This window comes from Mustela putorius, unplaced genomic scaffold (assembly GCF_011764305.1).
Source record: "Mustela putorius furo isolate JIRA1106 unplaced genomic scaffold, ASM1176430v1.1 tig00000083_pilon_pilon_pilon, whole genome shotgun sequence".
NCBI classification, from domain to species: domain Eukaryota; kingdom Metazoa; phylum Chordata; class Mammalia; order Carnivora; family Mustelidae; genus Mustela; species Mustela putorius.
Genome location: NW_025421273.1, coordinates 7,806,924 through 7,831,982, shown reverse-complemented (window position 1 = coordinate 7,831,982; position 25,059 = coordinate 7,806,924). Strand labels below are relative to the sequence as shown.

Below are 25,059 nucleotides of genomic sequence, written 5' to 3'. Positions count from 1 at the left end.
GTCTATATATTTATAATTACATAAGTTCTATTTATTTAGATTTGGATATTTTTGTACAGTGTTTTCTGTCTTTAAGAATCTTAAAATGCAAATATCTCAAAGCAGTGGTTCTCAGCCCATTTCTCCACCTGAGGAACTGCCAGCCGTAACATGCTCACTGTGAGGAATGTCCACATCACCCACTGCAGCTCTAAAACCCTTGCATACATCATAACACCTCCTCTACTCCTCAGTATGGCTGTTTGAACTCTTCAAACCTCACGCTTTTGCGTCCGGTTTTCAAACTTGTTTGGAGAGGCAGAACTTTTCTTTTTCAAGGGAAATCTTAAGGAGAACCCTAGTAAAATACCAGCAAAACTGCTCTGGCTGAGACGAGGATGCTTTGGTTTACTCGCGTTCCTTCCTCCTCTTCCCGAAAGTAGCCCCGGATCATCCGTGGAAGTTCTGCGGAACACAGATGTTTAGCTTGCGGACCTCTAATTTGGTTTATGGTGGAGCTGAAGGAGAGCAGCAGGCTGCAAGTAAATTTACCAAACTGGCCGCAGTTGCAACAGCCCGCCGCATCCGCGGGCTGTGGTTGTCTCGCAGGTGTCCTTTGCACGGTGAGGAACACGAAGAGGTTCACTCGGTCAGCTGTGTTTGTGACCGAGGGCAAGGCCCGCCCCTTTGGATGTTGTATCTGTTGGGTATTTCCTAGGTGCCATCAATGAGAAGGCCACGCATCCCGGGTACTACGAAGACCTAGTGGAGAAGTCCATGGGGAAGTATAATCTTGCCACAGAGGAGATTGAGAGGGATTTACACCGCTCCCTTCCAGAACACCCAGCTTTCCAGAATGAAATGGGCATTGCTGCTCTAAGGAGAGTCTTAACAGCTTATGCTTTTCGAAATCCTAACATAGGATATTGCCAGGTAAATGACACAGGTGGTTTAGATTTCTTTGTGTGTGTGTGTGTGTGTGTGTGTGTTAACCAGCAAGTCAATAAGTGGAATGGTTAACAGAACCATCTCAGCACCTAAGTTTCTTGACCTTGGCACTAGAGACCTTGTGGTCTGGGTAATTCTTTGTTCGGGGTTGTCCCATGCTTTGGAAGATGTTTAATAACATTCCTGTTTAGTAACACACTTAATAACCTCTCTCCACAAACTCCCTAATTGGGACAGCCAAACTGCCTTTAAACATTGCCAGATAGCCCCTGGGGAGCAAAATCTCCCTGGGTTGAGACCCCAGCACTGAGCGGAAGGGCTGGGAGTCAAGAACTCCCTTTCCGGATCCACCACCTCATTTCTGGGTGACCTTCAAGGTGCTTCTGATTACTCTCCGAGCTGCCTCTCTTCCCTCCCTGAGGTAAAAGAGAGTGTGCCTGAGCACCTGGCCTGTAATTCTGGATTCTGAGTTCCACAGTGCTCCTGCCCTGCCTCCTAAGCAAGAACACACTAGAGAATGTAACTTTTATATGCTATGATTATACTTTAATACCCATTAAAATAAATGCTTCATCGGTGTTCAAAAAATGCCCCAAAGCAGCTAAAATTATCTTTTGTACTAATACATCCACCACAATTAGGGAAGCTCCAAGATCGTGTGCCTCTAGACTTAAAGACCACATACTCAGAGAGGCCTTCTTGGACCATCCATCTAAAAGCTAAAGCAGGCCTGTGCTCGCCTCAGCAGCATGGGTACCAAAATTGCAACGATACAGAGATTAGCATGACCCCTGTGCAAGGATGACATGCAAATATGGGAAGCGTTCCATATTTTAGAGGGAAATATAGTCCTTCCGTAATGGAGTCTGTAAGTGATGGGAATAGAAGACACAGCGTAAGGAATATAGTCATTGATACTGTGATAGCCATGTATCAGTGTAGCTGTCAGGACGCTTGTGATGAATGTAGCCTAATGTAGAGACTTGAATCAACTGTACTCAAAAAAAATGTGAAATCACAACTAGCAATTTGTCAGCTATGTTGACAAATACCTCAGACATCTTCCAAATCCAGAAAGATGGATATATATTATGATATATATGGTATAATATAATTACATAAATATATTATAGTATATTTATAATATATTATAAAAATGTATTTTTGACTAAATGACTGCTGAACACAAAAATAGAAGGAAAGCTAGATAGCCAGATAGATAAATGCTAAAGGATGCTTAACTCCTCTGCACGCGCACACACACACACACACACACACACACACAGTACAGGTCTTTGTATACCACTTTATTTAATAATCTCTTTGATAGCACTTAACTTAAATACACCCCCAAACTGATTAACCTTTACATCTTTATTCTGTCTCTCTGACATCAGCATTTAAGTCCTGTGACACTTTTCACCACTGTATTACCCCCCTTCCTATCCCCCAGTACTTCGTCCAGAGCCTGTTATAAACTTACCTTGACTGAATGACTAAGGAGCTAACCGTGACCGTGATCGTGTACTAGAATCGGCAGGTTAATTCTCAAGCAGAATTTTATTAATGATTTCACTTGGGAAAATGTTATGACTTACAAGAAAGAAAAAGCCTATTAGACCAAAAATCCTTTTTTTTTGGTATTTATACTGTAGAAGTTCCACGAAGAATTACTGGTTTGTAAAAGATCAAAATGAAATCCAGGAGTTAGTTGGCCTCTGCAATTATAGAAATCATATCTATCTTGTGATCTTTCTCTTTTTAATTAAGAGGACTATTAAAGTAGTTGAGCCCTGAGTGGTTATGAGCTAGGTGATCATATCTTTTAATAAAGTGGGTTACTTTATAATTTAAATCACTGTTACTTATCTCTGCCATCCTTATCCAGATGAAAATAGTGGGTGAAGACTCCAAATTTGAAAGGTTTTATTGTTCTCAGAGGAGAGCCTCTAGGCCATGTGTACTGGGTTATAGGAACCATTATGGAAGATTAAAAAGGAAATGTTTATCTTGTGAATGAAGGGTTAGAAACACTGAGATTGTAGCAGGTTAAAAGCTTGGTCAGATAGCCTTCAGGCAAAGGTTTTGAATGAGGGCTTGCCTGTGTGTAGGGGCTCAGTCTTTGGTTCAAAGTATTAATGTTCATCAAGACTCAAGAATTGCAGGCTTAAGGACTAATGGTTGGTACATTTTTAAGGGGCTCTAAATTATAAAAACCAAACAAAATTTAGACGAATTTGCCTGTGGAGCTTGCAGATCCTTTAGGTGTTAATTACCTGGCCTTCTGCTGAAAAAGTTTGCTGGCCCTGTGAGACTAACTCAGTAATTTTTTAGGTTCACAAAATTTCTTATGTTAACCTGTGTTTGATGTATTTAAAATGTATTTGATGACACCCTTTTTCATGCCTTCAGGCCATGAATATTGTCACATCCGTGCTGCTGCTTTATGCCAAAGAGGAGGAAGCTTTCTGGCTGCTGGTGGCTCTGTGTGAGCGCATGCTTCCTGATTACTACAACACCAGAGTTGTTGGTAAGTGGGGAGGTGGTTAACATGTTAACCCATGTCTCATTGCGAAGATGTTTCCAGAGCCAGGATACGGGATAGAACAGTTTCCAGTCACCCTTAGCCAAAAGAGTTTCAGACTACTCCAGTTTCCCAAAATGGGAATGAGAGGGCTTGAATTCATATGGATTGTACATAAAGGAGCCCCATGGAGCTTAAGAGAATATACACGTTATCACCACTGGAGAAATTATTGTAGAAAACACTCAGTGTAGGTGTCACAGTGGCATTGGGAACTGTACCAAACTTGTCAGATTTGGCAAAAAATGTTTTCATGAAGTGGATGGAATCTGTGGACAGCAGAAGTATGCAAAAAAGAAAAAATAAAATAAAAGCATAGAAAAATGTACCCCAAACTAAGTTCCTGCAGTATTTTTCAGAACTGATTTCATTGCAAGGCAAACCATGACTGTAAGCATTTAAACAAAGTATCACTCTTACTCCTTATAATCCTCTTGAGTGTTAGACATTCCATTTTAGCAGGACAAGCTTTTTATTGCTAGTAGTAAAGTGTATGCTTTATGCTTTCCTCTTGTGCTCATTTCTAAGCCTTTTCACACTAATATGATTCACTGGGAAAATTCTCCAGAAATGTCAGTAAGTTGATCATGAGTGTATATGTACAACTGGAATGCTTTTTTTTTTTTTTTAGAATTTTTTTCTTTTTTAAGTAATCTCTACATTCAATGTGGGCCTTGAACTTAAAGCCCCAAGATCAGCAGTATCATATTTTACCAACCAAGCCAGCCAGCCACTGCTGGAATGCTTTTCAGTTTTGAAAACGTGAATTTAAGAAAACAAAACAAAAAAACAAACAGAAAAACCCCGCAAAACTCATATGTGGGGATAGTGCATCCAGAAAAGCTACTTATTTTTTTAAATAAGTTTGCCGAGAAATGGAGTCCTATACGCTTCATGCCTAACCAAACAATGAGATCTTTCTAAACTGACTTTTCCAACAACCCTGATGGTTGTGTTATTGCCCTTTTGTGGTAGGGAAGCAGGGCAGGAAAACTCCGGAAGGAGAAGAATCACCCAGAACTAATCTGCTGACCACGCTGTGTTGACACCTTGGTCTAGTAACAGAGTAACTAGTATCAGGGTAGCAGCAGAACTGTTAGGAGAAAGGAGCCAAGTTGTCTCAGCGGCAGCTGGGAGCTCGACTGTCTCAACCAGGCCGATTGGTGGGGTCCCTCAGTAAGAAAGTGTGTGGTGGGTTCACCTGTGGCCTTTTGTGCCCGCCCCTGCTGCAGGCGCACTGGTGGACCAGGGTGTCTTCGAGGAACTAGCACGAGACTATGTCCCCCAGCTGTACGACTGCATGCAGGACCTGGGCGTGATCTCTACCATCTCGCTGTCTTGGTTCCTCACGCTCTTTCTCAGCGTGATGCCCTTTGAGAGTGCAGTTGTGGTCGTGGACTGTTTCTTCTATGAAGGAATCAAGGTGATATTCCAGTTGGCCCTGGCTGTGCTGGATGCGAACGTGGACAAGCTGTTGAGTTGCAAGGACGACGGGGAGGCCATGACCGTTTTGGGAAGGTAATGGACAAAGCCTCACTTCGCTGTTGTTACTGATTTAAAGATTTTATTTATTTGAGAGAGAGAGCTCACGCAAGCAGGGGGAGGAGCAGAGGGAGAGGGACAGGCAGACTCCATACGGAGCCTCAGGGCTTGATCTCATGACCATGAGATCATGACCTGAGCCAAAATCACAAGTCAGGTGCTGAACCGACTGAGCCACTGAGGTGTCCCCTGAACCTCGCTTTGAAAACCACCTCTGGTTTCTTCTTGGAATTCGCCTTCTGTCTTTCTCCTTGGTTTCCTGAGTCTTAATGGGCGTGATGAAAATCAGAACACCCGCTTTCGTCTGTGGCTGAGGATTTATTTTCATGCAGTGCGTCTCCAGAAGAATTTCATTCTGTTCTTAAGGAAAGTCTAGTCTTTTCTAAAATGCTGAGTTTGTAGAACACGGGTAGAGAAGTGTAATGGGAGAATTCCAAACTAGCCTCTGGTGACTTCTGATTCATTTCTTTGTCCAGGTATTTAGACAGTGTGACCAACAAAGACAGCACGCTGCCTCCCATCCCTCACCTCCACTCCCTGCTCAGTGACGACGTGGAGCCCTACCCTGAGGTAGACATCTTCAGACTCATCAGAACGTCTTACGAGGTGGGTTTCGTTTCCTGCCTGAGTGTCACAGTGCTCTGAGGGTGCTGGGTGGGACTCTGCTGGATGTGTGGCACCCACTTCCATCACCAACTACGGGTATTACCTGCTTCCTTTCACCTTCGGAGAGCTGATTGCCAAAGCCAACAGCTGTCTTCCAGCTGACAGCTTTAAGCTCCAGAGATGGGAACTGAATGGGAGCCTAGGACTCCTGCTGGGTCTCGGGCCGTAGAGCAGATGGCATGACAAGCTCTGACCTGGTCCTCTGCCATGCCCGTCCTGAAGCCGGACCAAGCAGCAGCTCAGATTCATCTCTGGGCATCCTGCAGAAAGGCTGTGGAGAGCAGGCATGGCGAGGTTGACCTGTGCACATCAGTTCACTTCCTGTTCTCATGCCAAGTACGTAGGTCTTCTCTGAAGAAAACCAGCCAATTCTCTTGAGTCCAAGACACATGGAATAGTCTGTACCATCCTAGAGAAGAACAAGAGTCCTCGTACTTCTCTAAAATTGCTTGGCCTCAGTGGGGGAGGAGGTCTTCTGGTTCACAATGACCCTGGATCTTTTGGTTCACAGTGACCCTGGATCTAGTCCTTATTCTCAGAACTAATGAGCTTCTAGGGGCAAAGGAGGCAGTGTTATGTGCCCAGTGGCATTTGGTGCTGTGGAGCCCCAAAGACTCAAGTGTCCATAATACATAATCGTTTCTTTATTTCCTGATCCTTGGCTCAGAAAACTTTTATAGAAATGATCAGTAAGAAAGAGTGTGACTCTTCTGCTGAGCATACTCGGCCCTCACAGGTGCTTTGGAGCTGTAGGACAATTGTCAGCATTCCTACCAAGAACAGCCTATATTAAGGGAGAAAGAGTGAGGGACAAGCTGAGGTCAGAAAAAGCCTATCTTAAAGAGAATAAAAAATGTGGTGCTTTTGAAAATATTGGTATAGATTCAGAGATCTTTTCAGAAATGTGTGTCTTTTTGCTCATAAAAGGGGCAAGACTGATCATTTATTTTTTTTTAATTTTCATTGACAATACATATTAAAAACAAAACACTTTTTATATCTTTTAGAATCCTAAAAGTAATGCATGTTTATTTTTAAAAAAATGTAGAAACTGTCGAAAAATGGGGAAGAATAAACTTCATTCTATAAACTATATCATATTTTCCTTCAGGTATATTCCTGTATTTGCAAAATATACTGAAAAAAAATAAGCCTTTGCTAAAAAGTGCTGTGAAACATCCTATTTTTCACTTAAAACATACTGTGAACACTCTCTAATATATTAAATATTAAAGCCATAATTTTTAAAAAATTTAAATTCAATTAAATATAGTATTATTGGTTTCAGAGGCAGAGTTTGGTGACTCATCAGTCTTACATAATACCCCGTGCTCATTACATCACGTGCCCTCCCTGGTGTCTGTCACCCAGTTACCCCATACATTCACCCCCCTTCCCTCCAGCAACCCTCAGTTCATTTCCTGTGATTAAGAGTCTCTTATGGGGGCGCCTGGGTGGCTCAGTGGGTTAAGCCGCTGCCTTCGGCTCGGGTCATGATCTCAGGGTCCTGGGATCGAGCCCCGCATCGGGCTCTCTGCTCAGCGGGGAGCCTGCTTCCTCCTCTCTCTCTGCCTGCCTCTCTGTCTACTTGTGATCTCTCTCTGTCAAAATAAATAAATAAAATCTTTAAAAAAAAAAAAAAAAAGAGTCTCTTATGACTTGTCTTCCTCTCTGGTTTCTTCTTGTTTCATTTTTTCCCCTCTCTTCCCCTATGATCCTCTGTCTTGTTTCTTAAATTGTGCATATCAGTGAGATCGTATGATAATTGTCTTTCTCTGACTGACTTTATTTCACTTAGCATAATACTCTCTAGTCCTATGTGCGTTGTTGCAAATGGCAAGATTTCGTTTTTTGATGGCTGAGTAGTATTCCATGGTATATATGTATGTATAAACCACATCTTCTTTACTCATTCATCTATTGATGGACATCTGGGCTCTTTCCTTTGGTTATAAAGCCATAATTTTAGTAGATTATTAATATTCTGTTTTAATGAAGTACCAAAATTTATTTAACTGGTAACTTTTGTTGGACATTTATTTTGATTACTTCCAAATTTTCAGTATTTTATGACAAACTTATATGGTATGATTATATATATATGTTATATTTTGAACATATTTCATATTCTGTGATAAACTTGTTTGCTAATATCATATCTCTGATTATTTTCTTAAAGTCCATTCTAAGGAATAGATCTGTAGCAATAAATCAAAAAGTATGAATTATTTCTAAGCTCCTAGCATACACTGTCCAATTTCTATAAAGATTATTCCAATTTGTATTTCCACCAGTGGAGATTAAGGATGGCTATTCCGCCTTAGTCTCTCCAGAACTGGTTATTATCATAATACAATAAAGAAACATCATTGCCTCAGCACTTTTGGTAACACCATGTTGGAAATTGTGGATGATTATTTTTCCAGAAAAAGAGCCCATGTGATTAAAGGCAATGGTTATTATCATAGCAGTGGATTGTTTTTCTAAAGGCATCCCCTGGAACCTTTATTGTTAAGAGATTTCTGGACCAAAGTCATAAATCTTAGTATGTGGAAACTCAGCTTTATTCTTGACAGCAGATACGCCAACAACATGCTGAGGTCAGCAATTGAGCCAATTTTAAGGGAAAGAGAAGAGAATGGAGGCAAGACCAAGGGTTGGCTTTCACTTACATCCTCTCCGGATCCCTCATGGTGGCCCTTTGGTTGCCAAACATCCTGTCACAGGATACAGCAGCAGTTTCCTTCCTTTGCCTGGATAAATGCCTTTTATTTATACCAACACCTGTTTTACCTGGTCTTTGAATGCACAATGACTGTTTTGTTTTTTTTTTCTCTACTTCGCATCACCGCACTGCTCATAGGTCTCTCATGGCTCCCCAGTGCCTTACAGTTCATCCTAAAGAGACCACCACAAACCCTTGCTTATCTGTCTTTTTCCCTCCTAACCATCAGATTGGTGGTTCTCAGTCTCGCCTGTGCATTAAAATCACTTACATTTTTTTTTCAAAGTCAAGTGAATTCCCAGGTTCCTTTCCAGACCTATTAAATCCATATATTTGGCATGAGGCCTAAGAAATAAGTCTTTTTTGGAAGTTCCCCAGATGGTCCCAGGACCCGGTGAGGGTTGAGAATCCCTGCCCTACATGCAGAATGGGGCCACTCGTCGCGGAAGCTGTTGATAACCTGGTTTGAACTGAGGCACGATGCCAGTCCTCTGAGGCACGCTGTACATTTATGCCCGTGCTTCAGGATACTCAGCTAGGAGGACAGAAAAGTAGGAAAAACACTGAAAGTACTTTCAGCTTTGAGGTCTCATCAAGGACTCCCCCTGGTGGCTGGAGGTTGGTTAGGTATGGATCAGGTTTCTCCCAATGAGATAACTTTATTCATAAATGCCTCATGGAGAAATTCTTGCTCATTTTAAGTTCTCCCAAGACCCTACTGGAAGGAATTGTACAGACAGTTTGAAAGGTAGTGTTTTTCTTTGTGGGCCCCGTGTGTGAGGCTCTGCAGTCATCAGAGTTATACAGAAGTGTGACACAATGCCCCACCTTCGGGGTTGACCCATAGATCAACGTGACCCTCCTCACAGGCACAGGGGCACATGAATAACCTTACAGCAGACACACGACCACCATGGAATTTCTTCATGTTCCAAACAACCCAACCCAGTGGGTCAAATCTGAGAAAAGCAGGGAAAGGATGTGGCTAATAAAACACAAGGAGGCGTTTGTGCCGGACATGCACTTATGGAAGTCCCAAATAGTGTGTTGAGCTTATTAATGATAACCAAAAAAGTTACCTCTCACTGAAAGCCTACCTTGGGCAGGGTGCTGGGTGCTTCCCAGATAGCCCCACCAAGTAAATAGTAACCCTTTTTTTTTCTTAAGTTGAAGATTTTTTAAATTTATTTATGTGACAGAGAGAGAGAGAGATCACAAGTAGGCAGAGAGGCAGGCAGAGAGGGGGGGAAACAGGTTCCCTGCTGAGCAGAGAGCCCGATGTGGGGCTTGATCCCAGGATCCTGAGATCATGACCTGAGCCGAAGGCAGCGGCTTAACCCACTGAGCCACCCAGGCGCCCCAATAGTAACCCATTTTTAAGGTGAAAATGGAAGTTGAGAGACATTGAGTTAGTTTTTCCAGACCACACAGCTGGGAAGTGGCTCTCTAAAGCTAGAGCCCATGGGATTTGTCTGGATAGAACAGATATGGAATTGTAAGGGTACATATGGACATGAGGTCAGTTAGTCCAGGAGAGGCTGGCAAGTGGGGAGTCTTGAAACCACTGATTGATTTGCAAAGCACTGAACAGCCCCTTGGAAGCTAAGGAGTTTTTCTTCAAGGACATTAGTTCTGCTCCCCGTGCAATAAATTGGACTGGGGAGACCTAAGGAATAGGCTAGCAAAGAAGGTATTATAGTTATGTCAGCAGGGGAAAACCCGGGAGATACAAGAAACACTGTTTGTCTATCCATTTGTTGAAAAAATATTTAGGATGTTAAAAGTGCTTATCTTATCTCAGGCCCTGAGCATACATTATCAATACCTGGTGTGAATATTTTTTCTTTCTTGATCTTTAATGTATAGAGGTTTTCCAGCATAGTAGAAATCCCAAGGTTAACCCGATGTATTTCTATAACCCATCACACAGTCTAACAGTTATCAACATTTTTCTGACCTCTCTCATCTAAGTCACTTTTTTTTTCCCTGGAGTGTTTTCAAGCAAACTCTAGACAGTATACTATTTTACTTGTAAACCCTTCTTTATGAATCTCTAACAGGAAAGATATAGGGCCTTTATTGCTAATGCCTGGCTTTGACTTCCAAGTTTAATACTTTTTTTTCCTTCAAGTTTAATTCTTTTTTTAAAAAAAGATTTTTATTTATTTATTTGACAGAGATCACAAGTAGGCAGAGAGGCAGGCAGAGGGAACGGGAGAAGCAGGCTCCCCGCTGAGCAGGGAGCCCCATGGGATCTTGACCTGAGCCGAAGGCAGAGGCTTAATCAACTGAGCCACCCAGGTGCCCCCCACGTTTAATTCTTAAAAGGCTATTCATCCCTCAAAAAAAAGAAATGTAGCTAAATTAGTTAATACCAGTTGTTAGTGGAACCTAAGCTATTACATTAGTATATTTTGTTTGATCTATAGCCACATGCCCTTTTTCTCGGGCTTTTGCTAACAGTCCTAGGAGTAATAACAGCTACCATTATAATAGTTGTTTTGCCTGTGTAACTCACAGACTCCTTATCCAACCCAAAGAGGTAGGAATAATTTTCCCTCTTTTGCTGATAAGGAAGCTGAGTCTCATCAGTTTTCATGAAACTTCTGTGGAATGTGAGACTTGCATCCCTATCTGACCATGAAATTGTAGCCTTGCTATAATACCCGGCTGTCAGAAGCTGTCTCCTTTATAGAAGCCAAAGTTCATGTTAACAGACTTGTGGATTTGGGGGTTTTGTTTTGTTTTTTAGAGAGGGAGAGGGAGTGTGGGGGAGAGGAAGAGAGAGAATCTTAAGCAGGTTCCATGCCCAGTGCAGAGCCTGACGAGGGGCTCCCTCTCATGACCCTGAGATCACGACCTGAACAGAAATCAAGAGTCAGACTTAATGGACTGAGCCACCAGGCGCCCCAATGGTGTATTTTTTTTTTTTTTAAGATTTGTTTATTTATTTGAGAGAGAGACAGTGACAGAGAGCATGAGAGGCGAGAAGGTCAGAGGGAGAAGCAGACTCCCCATGAAGCTGGGAGCCCGATGGCGGAACTTGATCCCGGGACTCTGGGGCCGTGACCTGAGCCAAAGGCAGTTGCTTAACCAACTGAGCCACCCAGGTGCCCTCCAATGGTGTATTTTTTAAAGAAGATGCTCTAGAGCAGGTGGCAAGGTCCCATAACTGCACGTGGGCAGACACCCAAGTGGGCAGCAGGTGAAGGAGTGGGGAAAAGTGGCCTTGGGGTACTAGGTGGTGAAGGCCTGCTTGGCGGTGGGGCAGTCTCTCTGCCCCTGGAGATGAGGAGCCATGGTTGCCGGAACCTCTGATTTCTCAAGAGAACTCAGAGGTCATGATTTTATTTGAATTGTCCTAATTTTCAAAATACTCTCTTTGCCAAACATGCCATGGTCTCTCTAGCCTACTGGCTGCTTCTTTATACCTTCTACAACTTTTAAAATAAATTTGGGACACCTGGGTGGCTTAGTCGGTTAAGCGTCTGCTTTCAGCTCAGGTCATGATCTCAGGGTTCTGGGATTGAGCCCTGCCATTAGGCTCCCTGCTCAGCATGGAGCCTGCTTGTCTCTCTGCTTGCCACTGTCTCTGCTTGTGTTCTCTCCTCTGTCAAACAAATAAATAAAATCTTTTGAAAATTAAATCCATTCATTCGTTCACTCTTGCTAGGTAAATATATAATGATAAAGGGCATTGTGCTTTGACTTTTCCATGCCCTATCAGAATTGATGATCACAAGACTGAGAGTCAGGTTGTATTTTTCTGCCCATTTTGCAGATGATAGAACTCAGATTAAGTAGCTTGTCCAAGGTTTCCCAGTATGTTGAGCTGAGATTCAGATCCCAGTTCTGTTTGTCTCTACTGCTCTCGTCACTTATGTTTTACCTAGCAGGCTCAAGCTAGCTGATAATTAATCAGTTCACCTGAGCTATTTTACAGTGAAGCTGACTGAAGTATTTTTTTCTACAAACTTTTTCTCGTATGACCATGGCTTTTCTAAGCCTTTCTGCTAGGCAGAGATCTCAAGGGAGTTAGTACCTCGAGGAGCACAGATTTGGTTATAAAATAAGGCCCTGCTTTCTGACAAGGCGTTATGAAGGTGTTGCATGGATATGAATACTGTCCCGAGTTGAGAGTTCTTTAAAGGTCAGAGGACTCTGGAGAAGCAACCCACTCAGCAAACATGCGACTCCCGCAGGCCAAGTGTTCACACTGACTCTGTATCCTGATTCCTTCTTATCTTCCTCTGCATCCTTCTCTTTCCTCCACCCGAACACCACCGCCCCACGCAATACACGCATGCACGGGACAGACAGATGCCACCACCCCAGAAGAAGGCAGGGGGCAGTTCGGGGGAAGTACTCCTTCAGCTGTCTGAGAATCTATGACCCATCCCTTGGTCCCAGCCTCCCACAATTTCATGCTGTTTTTTTTCTAAGCCCAGAGGCTCACCTCCCATCTGTTCCTCCTCTCACCTCCAAAGCCTCACTCACCTAGACGTTTGGAGATTGCGGACCAAAGAAAGGACCCTCCGGTGTGAATGGGGTTCAGTCCTTTGGCTAATCCCAGGAAAATAAGTACCCATAAATTAAGAAACATTGAAGAGAGGCACTTTTGAGCATAGTTTCAATGAAATACTCTTACATAAAAACAAAAGCTGTTTAGAAATGATGCTACCTTTTTGTTTCCATAGATTTCCCTGTGGTAGGCAGATTTGTTCAGATCCTTCTGTGGACTAAGTTTTGTGTTTGTTTTGTTTTTTGTTTTTTCGTGGGGTTTTTTTAGGTTGTTTTGTTTTGGTTTGGTTTTAAGTTGCAGCATTTGAATATTTCTAGCCCTCTCTGGAGGATTTAGAAAGGTGGAGCCTAGGGATGCCTGGGTGGCTCAGCGGGTTAAGCCTCTGCCTTCTGCTCAGGTCATGATCCCAGGGTCCTGGGATCGAGTCCTACATCGGGCTTCATGCTCGGCAGGGAGCCTGCTTCCCCCTCTCTCTTTGCCTGCCTCTCTGCCTACTTGTGATCTCTCTCTCTCTCCCTGTCTCTTTCTGACAAATAAATAAATACAATCTTTAAAAAAGAAAAAGGAAGGAAAAGGAAAGGAGGAGCCTTTGTTGGTGGAGTTGGTGGAGACTGGACCTTGTGGTTTCTTTCTCAAATCTGTCTCTGTTCTCCATCATCCCTGTCTCCCCAGCAACGCAAGGGAAAGCTTGGAGGGATGAAGGAAGTCACAGGGAGGCTGCCCAGGAGGAAGGAAGTCACAGGGAAGGTGAAGGGAGCGCTTGTCTGCTCAGGAACCGTGGTGGGGCCGGGAAACGCCAGAGCACGTGACCTGGGAACTTGAGACAAACCGGTCCCCACATCATTCCTTTATCTGAGCCACTTGCTCCTTGTCCCAAGTCTGTGCAGCAAGAATGGGAACGTGTGCATACAGGAGGGGTGAAGTGGAATGAAATGATAAATGGCCAAATGCCTAGCCGTTAGCCGGTCTAGGCAAGCCTGGGGGAGTGGGGCAGCGCGGCAAAAAGAGGAAGCTCTGCTTGCATTGAAGATGTCTCTCAGCTCATGAAGACGTTAGAAATTCGGTTAGAAGGTTAGAAACAGGCTACAGAAATATTTGGATAAAAATTGAGTGGGAGAAGAGATGTACATGAGACAGATTATTTTGTTTAGTGTCTAAAGAAGAGTAGATTTTTAGAAAAAATAAAATAATGTTAGGCTCCTTCACCCTCATCTCTAAATTCTGTCTGTTAGAAAAGGGTCGTTACATTAATGAATTAGTTCTTTTCACGGAACTGAAACGTGCCACGTCTGGGAGAGAGTATTACACCCAGGCCCTTGTTTCGGGTAATGGGGAATGTTGGCTCCAGGATCTATCGAGCCACCTTTTGCTTGCCCGGTCTTTCGCATTTCATTCTGTCAGAGCCCCTGCAAAAGGTGGGAGAGAAAGGGGAGGAGGGGAGAGAGAGGGACCCAGTCATTCTCATTGCTCCTTTCCTTGAGACACCCTCCAGAAATAGCCAGTCAGGAACTTGGAGTCCGTGGTTTCCTTTTAGGTTGGGGCTGTTTGCTTCAGATGGAAGAGTCCTTTTATTTCCTTTGTGTTCCGTCTGCGGCCAGTCCCAGAGAGAGGGTCCTGCCTGCCAAACAGCGGGATCCATTTCTAGTTGAGGAACAACTAGATCTAGTTAATTAAATATACATATATAGGGCTCTTTGAAGGTCGGCTTGGGAGGAAATAATTCTTTCTCAAGCAGTCTGCAAAGATTATCAAGTCAGTGTTTTTTGTTTTAAGATTTTATTTATTTATTTATTTGATAGACAGAAAGAGATCACAAGTAGGCAGAAGGCAGGCAGAGAGAGGGGGGAAGCAGGCTCCCCGCTGAGCAGAGAGCCCAATGTGGGGCTCCATCTCAGGACCCTGAGATCATGACCCAAGCTGAAGGCAGAGGCCTAAACCACTGAGCCACCCAGGCGCCCATATCAAGTCAGTGTTTAACATTAGTTACTATTATTGGTACTTTATTTTTTAAATTTATTTTTTATTTTATTTTTAAAGATTTTATTTATGTATTTATCTATTATTTATAAGAGAGTGAAAGCATGAGCAGAGGGTGGGGCAGAGGGAGAGGGAGAAGCAGACTCCCTGCTGAGCAGGGAACCCAACGAGGGACTCAATCCCAGAACCCTGAGATCACAACCTGAGCTGAAGGCAGATGCTTAACCATCTGAGCCACCCAGGTGTGTCCCTATATTGGTACTTTAATACATCTATATTGGTACTTAATACATCTGTCTCTAACAGCTGTTGTACAGGACAGTTTTGGGATCTCATTTTATAGAGTAACATGCTGAGGTTCAAAGGACCCAACTGGATTGTGTAGAGTCACAACAACTAATTAGTCAAAGAACATGAATCTGAATCATATCTTGTATAGCTCCAAAAATCTATGTTCTGATCTACACAGAGACAGGGAAGAACTTACCGTCGGAGAGAATCGTAGGTGGTGGGCTTATGGACCTGGTGTCTGGGCCTCAGACTCGTGACTCAGCCCCTGTGGCACTCTGGGTCACTTATTTAACCTGTGTGAACCTTGGTTTTCCCATCTGTAAAATGGAAATGACGGTACCAACTCACAAGGTTATGATAAGGAGCCCATGACATGGCCTATGATGGTCCTGCTAGTTGTAGGTATAATAAAATTGAGTTACCTTCCGTCTCACAACTATGTTTTCTCGTTGTTAATCATAGGCGTAGTATGGCCCCGTTTGAAGTAACCCCAGCTCTCTGTCGTTAGCATGTACGTTTCAGTGAACACTTTACCAGCTCTGTAGATGGGCGAGTTGATAGTTTCTGTTAAACTTGTGACTGCTTGTCTCTGAGATGGGAGAAGGAAAGCTCTTTTTTCCTGGTATTATCATGGGGATTCAATGTATTCAGCGACTGTTTGTCCCACACTTACTCAATCAGCCCTGTCCTCCGCTCCAGGGGACACCGCGTCTGCTCTCCTTTACCGAGCAGGGGTCGGGGTGGGGAGCGCGGTATAGGTATAAGAAGTAAAAACCAAACATAAGGTCAAATGATAAGTTGAAGGAGGAGCACAGCAGAGTAAAAGGTAGACGTGCTGTTTCTCCGAAGGTTTGTTCTGGTGAAGTGACATCTAACCAGGATCCAAATGATGTGGGGAAGCAAGCCCATGGATTGCACGTGCCGGGTCGAGGGGTCAGACAGTCCCCAGGCCCCGGCTGGCAAGGGAGCCTGCATGACGCGTTTGCGGAGCAGCAGGAGCCGTTGTGCCTGGAGGAAGGAGCAAGGGGCTGGTGGCAGGTGACCGGAGAGGTAGCTGCTGAAGCAGGGAGAGCGTGTGGGGCTTGTCAGCCTTGGTGAAGACTTGGAATCTGACCTGCTGTAAAGCACCTGGTGTTTTCAGCAAAATAGTGTCATCGGACACAGGTTTTAGACAGAACACTCTTACTTCTGGAAGAAATAGAAAGGTATAAGTCTTCGAGGGAGCAAGATCAATTCGGAGGCTATGGTAAGAGCAAGAGAGGCTTAGACTAGCGTGGTGACAGGAGAGGGGCTCAGGAGAGAGGGGAGTCCCCAGGGAGTAGGTGCTGATAGAAGAGGTCTAAAGACGAAATCCTGGAGCTCCCCAGGGTTTAGAGATGGGGAAGTTGTGCAGAGGAGGCAGAAGAAGTAGCCAGTGAGGAATGAGGAGAACCTGGAGGATAGGATTAAGTGGAATTAAGACAGAACCATGAACTTTGCCAGGCCCTCTAAGAAGCAGCTTGTAAGTGATAGATCTTGTATTACTTGGAATGCAGACGAGGCAGTTGTAACAACCAAGTCCAAAATAGAGTTAAACAGTGTAGAAAATTGTTTGTCTCTCACTTTCAGTCCACGTAGGTGGCTCAGGGCTGGTGTGCAGCTCAGTGGTATCAGGGACCCAGGCTTTTTCTTATTCACTCTTAAGAAATGTCTTATCCCCACAGGAAGGAGATGGGGTGGGTGTGCTCCGCTCCTTTCATGGGCCCTTGTCCATGAAGTTTCTACTCATATCCTATTAGCCAGGATCTAGTCACCTGGCCACAAGCCACAGGGGAAGCTGCGACATAGTCTCTCTCTGAACATCTGGGTAGTCACCGAAATTTTGAACTATATACATGAAGGGAGAACAGACTGGGGAGACAACTGCCAGTCTGTGTGACAACCAGTAGGTCTGTCTCACAATTGCCATGGCTAGATAACGCCAGCCCTCATTTCATAATTTCAAAAATGCAGCGCTCTCTCTACCGATGTATCCTTAAACTCAACGGTAATTTCTCAACTCCCTGATTATCACTCACTTTTCAGATTGATCCATCATGTTCTGCCCTAAAATGTTATACCATAACTTCAAAGCCACTCTTTCACTTAGAAATAATTATAGATTCAAGGGAGGTAACAAAGAATTGTACAAAGAAGTCATGGGCACTTTTCCCCCAGCCCCCACCTCCCCCCGCCCCAGTGCTAACAACCCAAACAACCTTATTCAGATCTCACGAGTTACATATGCATCTGTGTGTGTGTGTGTGTGTGTGTGTGTGTAGCTCTGTGCAGTTTTGTCATGTGCATAGCCTTACTTAACAACCACAATGATCAGGATACTCAAGTCTACTCAAGTGGACCATCACCACAAGACTCTCATATTACCCTTTATAGCAGCATCCACCCTTCCCTCACCCTATTGCTAATCCTGGCACACATTAATCTCTTCTGTCTCTCTGTAATAATGTTATTTCATGATTATTACGTAAACAAAATACATGATATGCAGTCTTTTGAGATGTCTTTTTTCTTCATTGTAATTTCTGTGAGGGTCATCCTAGTTATTTTGTATAAAATACCTGTGTTGTTTTTTTTTTTTTTTTATCCTATTTCTTGGGTAGCATTCTGTGGTATGGATGACCATAGGCACGTGTTAAACCCCCTGTTTAACGTAGCCCTATAACTGTTACCCAGATCATTCCGAGCATCCTGGAAACGCCCTTTGTGTCCTCTTCCTGTCACCGTCCGTTCATCCAAAGTCAGTAATTCTCCTGACTTTTAATACCGTAGGCTAATTGTGTTTGTGTTTGAACATCCTTCACAAATGTATAATTCCACTTAGGTTGAATGAGCTCTTTGGGTTCTGGTTTATTTTGCTTAACATTATGATTGTGAGGTTTATCCGAATGGCTCATTTTCATTGCTGTGTAGTAATCTATTGTGTGATAATGCCACAGTTTATTTATCTGCTCTGCTGTTAACAAGCATTTTCGTACTCACTTGCTTTTGGCTAACAGTGGCATTGTGAATATTCCGGCATATGTCTTTGGTAAAAACATACATACTTTTGCGGGGAGGTACTTAGGAATTGGTGTGTCGTAGGTATATCTGTCTACTCAGATTTAGTAGATACTGCAGACAGATTTCCCAAATGGCTGTACCAACTGATACTCTGAGTGGCAACATATGAGGGCTTTGGTTGTACCATAACCTTGTCAACACTTGATATTATCTTTCAACTTTTTCTTTATCCTTCCAGTGTGTTGTACCATGGCAGCCATTGTTTCCATGGGTCACGCTTCATGCTTTAAGCAGAACTTCTTTGTTTTTCTTTTGCACCACTAGCAGACAGAAAACTTTGTATATTCTTTCTCAGTCTTCAGATTAAAAGGCTCATTTGGCTTTTGAAGTTTCATTCAACAAACATTCAGGTCATAGGAGGCATTTTGGGGTTTGGAAAGGTAGCTAGCCCACAGTGTCTGCCGTCCAGAGGTAATGTGGGTTTCTGAATGAGGATAAATGCTACCGAGTTGGAGAACAGGAATAGGGAGCCTCACACAAACATTTCTTCTGACCGCCCAGGCTAATAGCAAGCCTCAGATACTTCCTTTGTTCTTCTCAAGAAAATTCTTTCTTTGGAGCATTTTTTTCTTACACAAATGGCCCTTGTAGGCTTATTTAACCTTTTCTTCCCTATTAAGTGCTGTCGATTTGAGCAAGACCCATTTGACTTTGACATGTATTTATTTCAGTTAAGAAGCATGAGAATTTCCTGTTATTTACTTTGGTTGCTAAATTGTTTTTTAAATAAATTGTTTTTAAAATAAATGAAGGTATGGTCTAGGATGCCTGTCCTTTCACAAGAAATATCTTCTTTGTATCTGGATTGTGTCTCCATAAATCTTCCAGATATGATACTATGTACTTTGGCAGATTTTTCAGAAACACCACTATTGCTCCTTTCCAGAAATTTGGAACCATCCGGGCAGATTTGATTGAGCAGATGAGATTCAAACAGAGACTGAAGGTGATCCAGACGCTGGAGGATACTACGAAACGGAATGTGGTAAGTCCTTTGAAAAACAGCAGGTGCCCTTCTCGGTCCATAAATTCCTGCTGGACAGACTGAGATGGTTTAAAAGAAGAAAATCAGAACTTTTCCAATATAATATCTTTGAAATTGTGTGATTCATTGTGTCTACCTTCTTATAGGTCCGAACAATTGTGACGGAAACTTCCTTTACCATTGATGAGCTGGAAGAACTCTATGCTCTTTTCAAGGTGAGTTTCAAAGCAAATCCATGTACAGCCAGGGGAATAAAAGAGTTCTCTTTAATGATTCAGTTAGTTCTAGGCTTTTCTGTTAAATTGATAAGGGGCAGCATGAAGATCAAGATGCATAAATATGTAGAGCCGAGAGTATAAAAGCGAAATGCTTATGATGAAGCATTCTCATTCGTATGAGAAGTAAACATATTCTTATCAGTCATTTAAGCCAATGTGGTAGCTCTGTTCCACTCCATGTAATATTTTAGCTGTTTCCTTGGACTTGACCAAAAAGGGTATTACTTTATAATACTCACGGGAATGATGGCAATTGAGTTTAAATGCTGCCTGAAATTATTGTAAATGGTGATTTTTTAAATTTTAAGCTGTATTAAAGTGCCTTTAGAGCTTTCCTATCTTAAGCTATGTTAAAGCACACTGAAAAAGAACTATGTAGCTAGAGTCAGAATAAGGCTGTACAACTGTCTAAGGAAAAGCTGGTTGATTAAATTTCTGTGGTTTTCATTCCATAATTCAGTCCATACCAATCTTAGTCCTGAAGGACAAAAACATTTTATTAGTAAATAATACAAAGTAGATTTTTTTTTTCTTCTAGAAAAAAATACTTTTGTCCTAACTATCATTATCAACCTCATAGGCAAAAATGTGGCAGTGAGCAGGAGAAAACTTTTAAAAAGATGTCTTTTATGCTGATGCCATATTTATCCTGATTTCTAATTGGGCAGCTTCTTTTTTATAGTGCCTTTTACTGCCAGAGCTAAACTTGACTGTTAGGAAAACTGCAAAGATAGCAGGAAGCATAAAACAACAAAGATCTGGGTTGAATACTAATAGCTCTTAGAATCGGAGGGTGTGATAGCTGAGAACGTTTTTGCTAATATTCCTGCTTGCTTGTTAGCTACTGAAGAGCACCTCTCCTTTATTTTATATTTTCATCATTTTTTAAAATATTTTATTTATTTGTCAGAGAGAGGGGGGGAGCGCAAGCAGGGGCAGGTGCAGAGGGAGAAGCAGGCTCCCCACTGAGCAGGAAGCCTGATGCGGGGCTCAATCCCAGGACCCCAGGATCATGACCTGAGCTGAAGGCAGACGCTTACTGACTGAGCCACCCAGGCGCCCCACCACTATTTTATTTCTTCTTGTTTCACTGGTGCCTGCTGTAGTGTCTCTGCCTGGCAGGTGCTCTGAACATGTGTGTTGAATAGATAAATGAGTGATCAGTTACTCATCTAGCATAATCTCTGCTTGTTTTTGATGCGGGTGCAAAGAGATGGAGGTCTCACAGCTGGTTAGTGATGCCCGTCATGTAGCCCGGCACTGTGACCAGCAGCGTGGACCCCACCCCCTCCCCCACCAGCCTCCATTTGGCACTTGGTGATGAAGTCTTTCTAGTGTGCCAGCCCACTCATATTTTATCCATACACTGTAACTAACTGCTCAGTATAAGGAGGTTATACCTAAGAAAGGGTCCCTCTTGGTTTCACAAAGGGAATATGCAGTGAGCCAATCTGGATCAAAACAAAAAGATACAAGGATCCAGTTAAGATCAGATTTTAAAGGAATGCTGAGGACCAGAAGAAATGTGCTTGGCGGGGTGGTAGGGGATAGAGCTGGGCTTTGGGGTGAGTGAACAGAAGTGGGAGTAGCAGCTGGAGGCAGCAAGACCATGAACAGGTGACGAGAAGGACAGTGACATTAGAAAGAGGAGGCTGCCCTTGGGGGACGCCCGGGAAAGGGGGATGAGGCCGGTTGTGTGCAAGTCCCAGATGTGGAGTTTGCTGAAGCCATGACTTCCTACCTGGGCACTCCTGCACCGTCTGGTCTGCGCACCGTCAGGTATCAGCTGTGTCCTGTGGACCCTGAAGATATGCCTGAAGAAAACACACTGTCCTGAGACTCCAAAACCCTGCCCTAAGCCTGTGTTCACAAACAGGGGTTCCCCAAATCTGCCCAGTTCCCCAAGAAAGAATCCAAGACTCGGGGTCGGGGCTGGGAAGGAGCCTAGATACTGTGGAACCCAGTAAAAACTTCAGTTATGGAGTCTCTTGTGAGTCTTCAAAACACCTTAAATCAATAGAACAAACATTGAGGCATCGGTATTCATCAGACCCTCTGCCAGTCTCTTTAGTCCTTCAAACAGTCCGGGGTTTAGTAGGGGGTTTTCTGTAGATAGAAAGGAAAGATGCAGTCCTTTCTCGAGGAGCTCAGAAACTTGGCAAGCCACTAAGCCTACACCTGCAACTAATGTAACATTGTGTGTCAACTATACTAAAATTTTTAAAAATAATAATAAAAAACTAAAAGTTAAACTTGGAGGAAAAGGTGCAAAGGCTGCCACCTGAAGGCGTTTGATGGAAAATGTAGTTCAAGGCCCCTTTGCCCTAGTTTATCTTGAACTCTCTAAATACGTCCTTTGGTCCTTATTGGACGTCCATGTCCCTGGTCTCCACGTGACAGAGTATGGAGGCAGTCACGGAACAGGCTCGTATTCTCCTGCTGGTTGGGAGCAACGTGAAAGTGCCTGGACCCACATTCAAGCCTGGTTGTAGAGTAACTTGAATGCTTTAGTTAGAAGGAAATGCTCTGGGCAACCTTTATCCATAGCTCAGGTAAAGAGGACCCCTGGGGAGAGGGGGATCACCAACCCCGCCCCCCCCCCAACTGAGGGCTTTAGGGAATCCCCTTCCAGCTCAATCCTTGCAGTCTCTCTGATCTCAGCTTGGCCTCCCTTTGACGGCCCGCCCTCTGACCTCACCACCAGGAATGCAGTCCCCAAGCCCTGGTGAACTCTGACCGCTTCCTTCATTCTCCAGAGGCTGCCTTGAGGAAACCTTGTGGAAACCTGGCTTTGGCTCTGCTTCCCACCTCTCCTCCTTCCTCTCTCTTGTAGTTCATTAGCTGTGATTCCCAGTCAACAATTGTGAAGAGACATTTGGGCTTTGCTGCTTTCGAAGTGAGAGCAAAATCGAAGTACCACACATGACAACTGACTCCCCCCTTACACAACTCCCAGGCAAGGGGGAAAGATCAGATTTGAAAGTGCTTTTTTTTCTATTGCAATATTTATACGTGACTGTTGTGAAATACTCAGATAGTACAATAGGGAATAAGGTAAAAATAAAGTCCTCCTTCATGCCCCTCCCATCTCTCCCATCCACTATCCAGAGCTAACTGGAAATGTCAAGGGAGGGGTATCCTTCTGGGCTTTTCTGTTACGAATTTTATCTTTGTGGTCTTCCTAGAATGGGTACATGTATCTACCAGACTTAATATGACTTCATGAATAAGAGGCTGCCTTGTTTCCAAGGACAGAAACAGGAAGCTCTTTTTTTTTCCCCCCAGAGGTCTATTCTCCTTACCCTGATGGTTCCTACTCATAATTTTTCTAGAGCTCTTTTCAGATGTGCGCAATAAGAAGACAACATATTTGTAGCTTGAGTACTGTGACTATGCTATTTACGTCACTTCGGTGACCAAGACTCAGGGGGTGCATGGGACAGTGAACTAGGAATTCAGAAACCCCTGATATCATCATGCTTCTGCTCTGAGGAACGAGTTGACCTTCTGAGGGCCACTCAGCCTCTGGGCTTCCTCATCCTCACCTAGAAAACATGGTGGTCTGGACCTTCCATGCCAGATGTAAGCTGCAGAGGGGGTCCACGTGGAGTTAGTGGAGTGGTCCGGTGGAGATCTGTGTAGAGCAAGGAGAAGAGAAGGAGCCCTGACACCAGAGCACCGCGCCCCAGGAGATGCATACAGGTTGACGAGTTGACCGAAAGCCCTTTTCCAAACGTCAGGCAGGGCCTTTTCTTCCTGTTACTTGCTATGAGTTCGCAACCCCAGCAATCCTCCTGTTCTTTCCTTTTCCAGGCGGAGCATCTCACCAGCTGCTACTGGGGTGGGAGCAGCAATGCACTGGACCGGCATGACCCCAGCCTGCCTTACCTTGAACAGTATCGCATTGACTTTGAGCAGTTCAAGGGGATGTTTGCTCTCCTCTTTCCCTGGGCCTGTGGAACTCACTCGGAAGTGCTGGCCTCCCGCCTGTTCCAGTTACTAGATGAAAATGGAGACTCTCTGATAAACTTCCGAGAGTTTGTCTCTGGGCTAAGTAAGCAGTGACGTTTTTGCATGACTTTGGAGGGGACCGATGGGGCAGGAACACCTGCCCCACTGCTGGTGGCTCTTGGAGCTGCCCTTAGGGCCCCAGCCCCACATTGCCTCCAAAGATTGGGTTTCTAGGACCGAAGAACACATTTTAAGGTTTGCAAACTGCCAGTGATGCTTTCTGTTGTTTTTTGGGTTTTTTAATTATTTATTTGATAGAGATCGCACAGGCAGTGGGAACAGCAGGCAGAGGGAGAGGGAGAAGCAGGCTCCCTACCGAGTAAGGAGCCTGATGGGATCCAGGGACCCTGGGATCATGACCTGAACCAAAGGCAGCTCCTTAACCGATGGAGACACCCAGGCGCCCCTGCCTCTTCATTTATTTATTTATTTTAGATTTTATTTATTAGAGCGTGCACACATGCACCCATGCACACACGGGTTGGGGGAGGGGCAGAAGGAAGGGGAGAAGAGACTCCTTGCTGAGCAGGGAACCCGACACGGGGCTCGCTCTGAGGAGCCTGGGATCCGGACCTGAGTCGAAGGCAGACGCTTACCTGACGGAGCCACCCAGCCAGACCTGCTGCTGACATTTCTTTTTAGTGAATGGAGGTGCTCTATGATGAACGCATTGCCTTCTCCATGAGTTAGTTCTCAGCTCTAGTTAAAATACATTATCAGTGAATTTGCAAGACCGTAAAATGCCCAGTTAAACACTGAAACCACAGGCCATGATAACTTTACAAGAGAAAAAGAAATATTTGGGTGGATTGTTTTTCTTTGACAAAACCTCTATTTACATCATATTTCATAAAATTTTATAAGAACATTTCATAGTGTTTTTAATAAAGGGTTGAAGAAACCACAGCAGCACTGCAGTCTAAATGGAGGTCCTTTCTCTCCATTTTACCCGGAGGAAGGACGGTCCATCACGAGCGAGACCCCCCCATCTCACAAGCAGTGCGTGGTTTCTGCCCGTCGGCCTCCCTGACCATGATTCTGCGTTAGCAGGACTGCCCTGTGTTCTTTTGAACTCTCGCTCTGTTTGTAACTGAGCAGAAGATCTATAGCGTAGTAGAGCCTGGCCTGCCAGATAGGAGGTTGTGGTTGTAGTGTGCATTATGGAAGGCTGCCGGAAGGAGAGAAGGGAAAAAAGTTGATTCTAGGCATGCCACTCTGTGTCCTTGGCCATGTACTTTAAAACGATATGCCCTAGGAAAGATGAAGGGGTTAGTCATAGAGCCAACGATGATGCGAAAAAAGTGCTCTAACTCTTTAAGAATAATGACTAGAGGGCTTAGAGGCCAGAGGAAGCTGATGGTTTTTAAAAAGGCAAAGGGTATAGCTGAGATTCCCTGAGGTAGGAAAAAATTATTTGTGTAAAGCACTCATGTATATGCTTAAAGGGGAATG

The 25,059-nt window shown here is 43.9% G+C and overlaps 1 protein-coding gene and 1 non-coding gene across 2 annotated transcripts in view; both read left to right on the top strand.

Moving 5' to 3' along the window:
• Nucleotides 1–25,059, top strand: part of TBC1D9 (TBC1 domain family member 9) — a 122,188-nt gene that overhangs the window by 84,980 nt on the left and 12,149 nt on the right. The window contains exons 10-16 of the mRNA XM_004768462.2: nucleotides 698–912; nucleotides 3,340–3,457; nucleotides 4,744–5,029; nucleotides 5,530–5,659; nucleotides 19,220–19,318; nucleotides 19,465–19,533; nucleotides 23,410–23,650. Of these exons, the coding sequence (XP_004768519.1) occupies nucleotides 698–912; nucleotides 3,340–3,457; nucleotides 4,744–5,029; nucleotides 5,530–5,659; nucleotides 19,220–19,318; nucleotides 19,465–19,533; nucleotides 23,410–23,650 (1,158 nt within the window). The remainder of the gene's footprint in view (nucleotides 1–697; nucleotides 913–3,339; nucleotides 3,458–4,743; nucleotides 5,030–5,529; nucleotides 5,660–19,219; nucleotides 19,319–19,464; nucleotides 19,534–23,409; nucleotides 23,651–25,059) is intronic.
• LOC123391248 lies at nucleotides 1,660–1,763 on the top strand. The gene has a single exon (XR_006605878.1). It is a non-coding gene; the product is annotated as a U6 spliceosomal RNA (small nuclear RNA).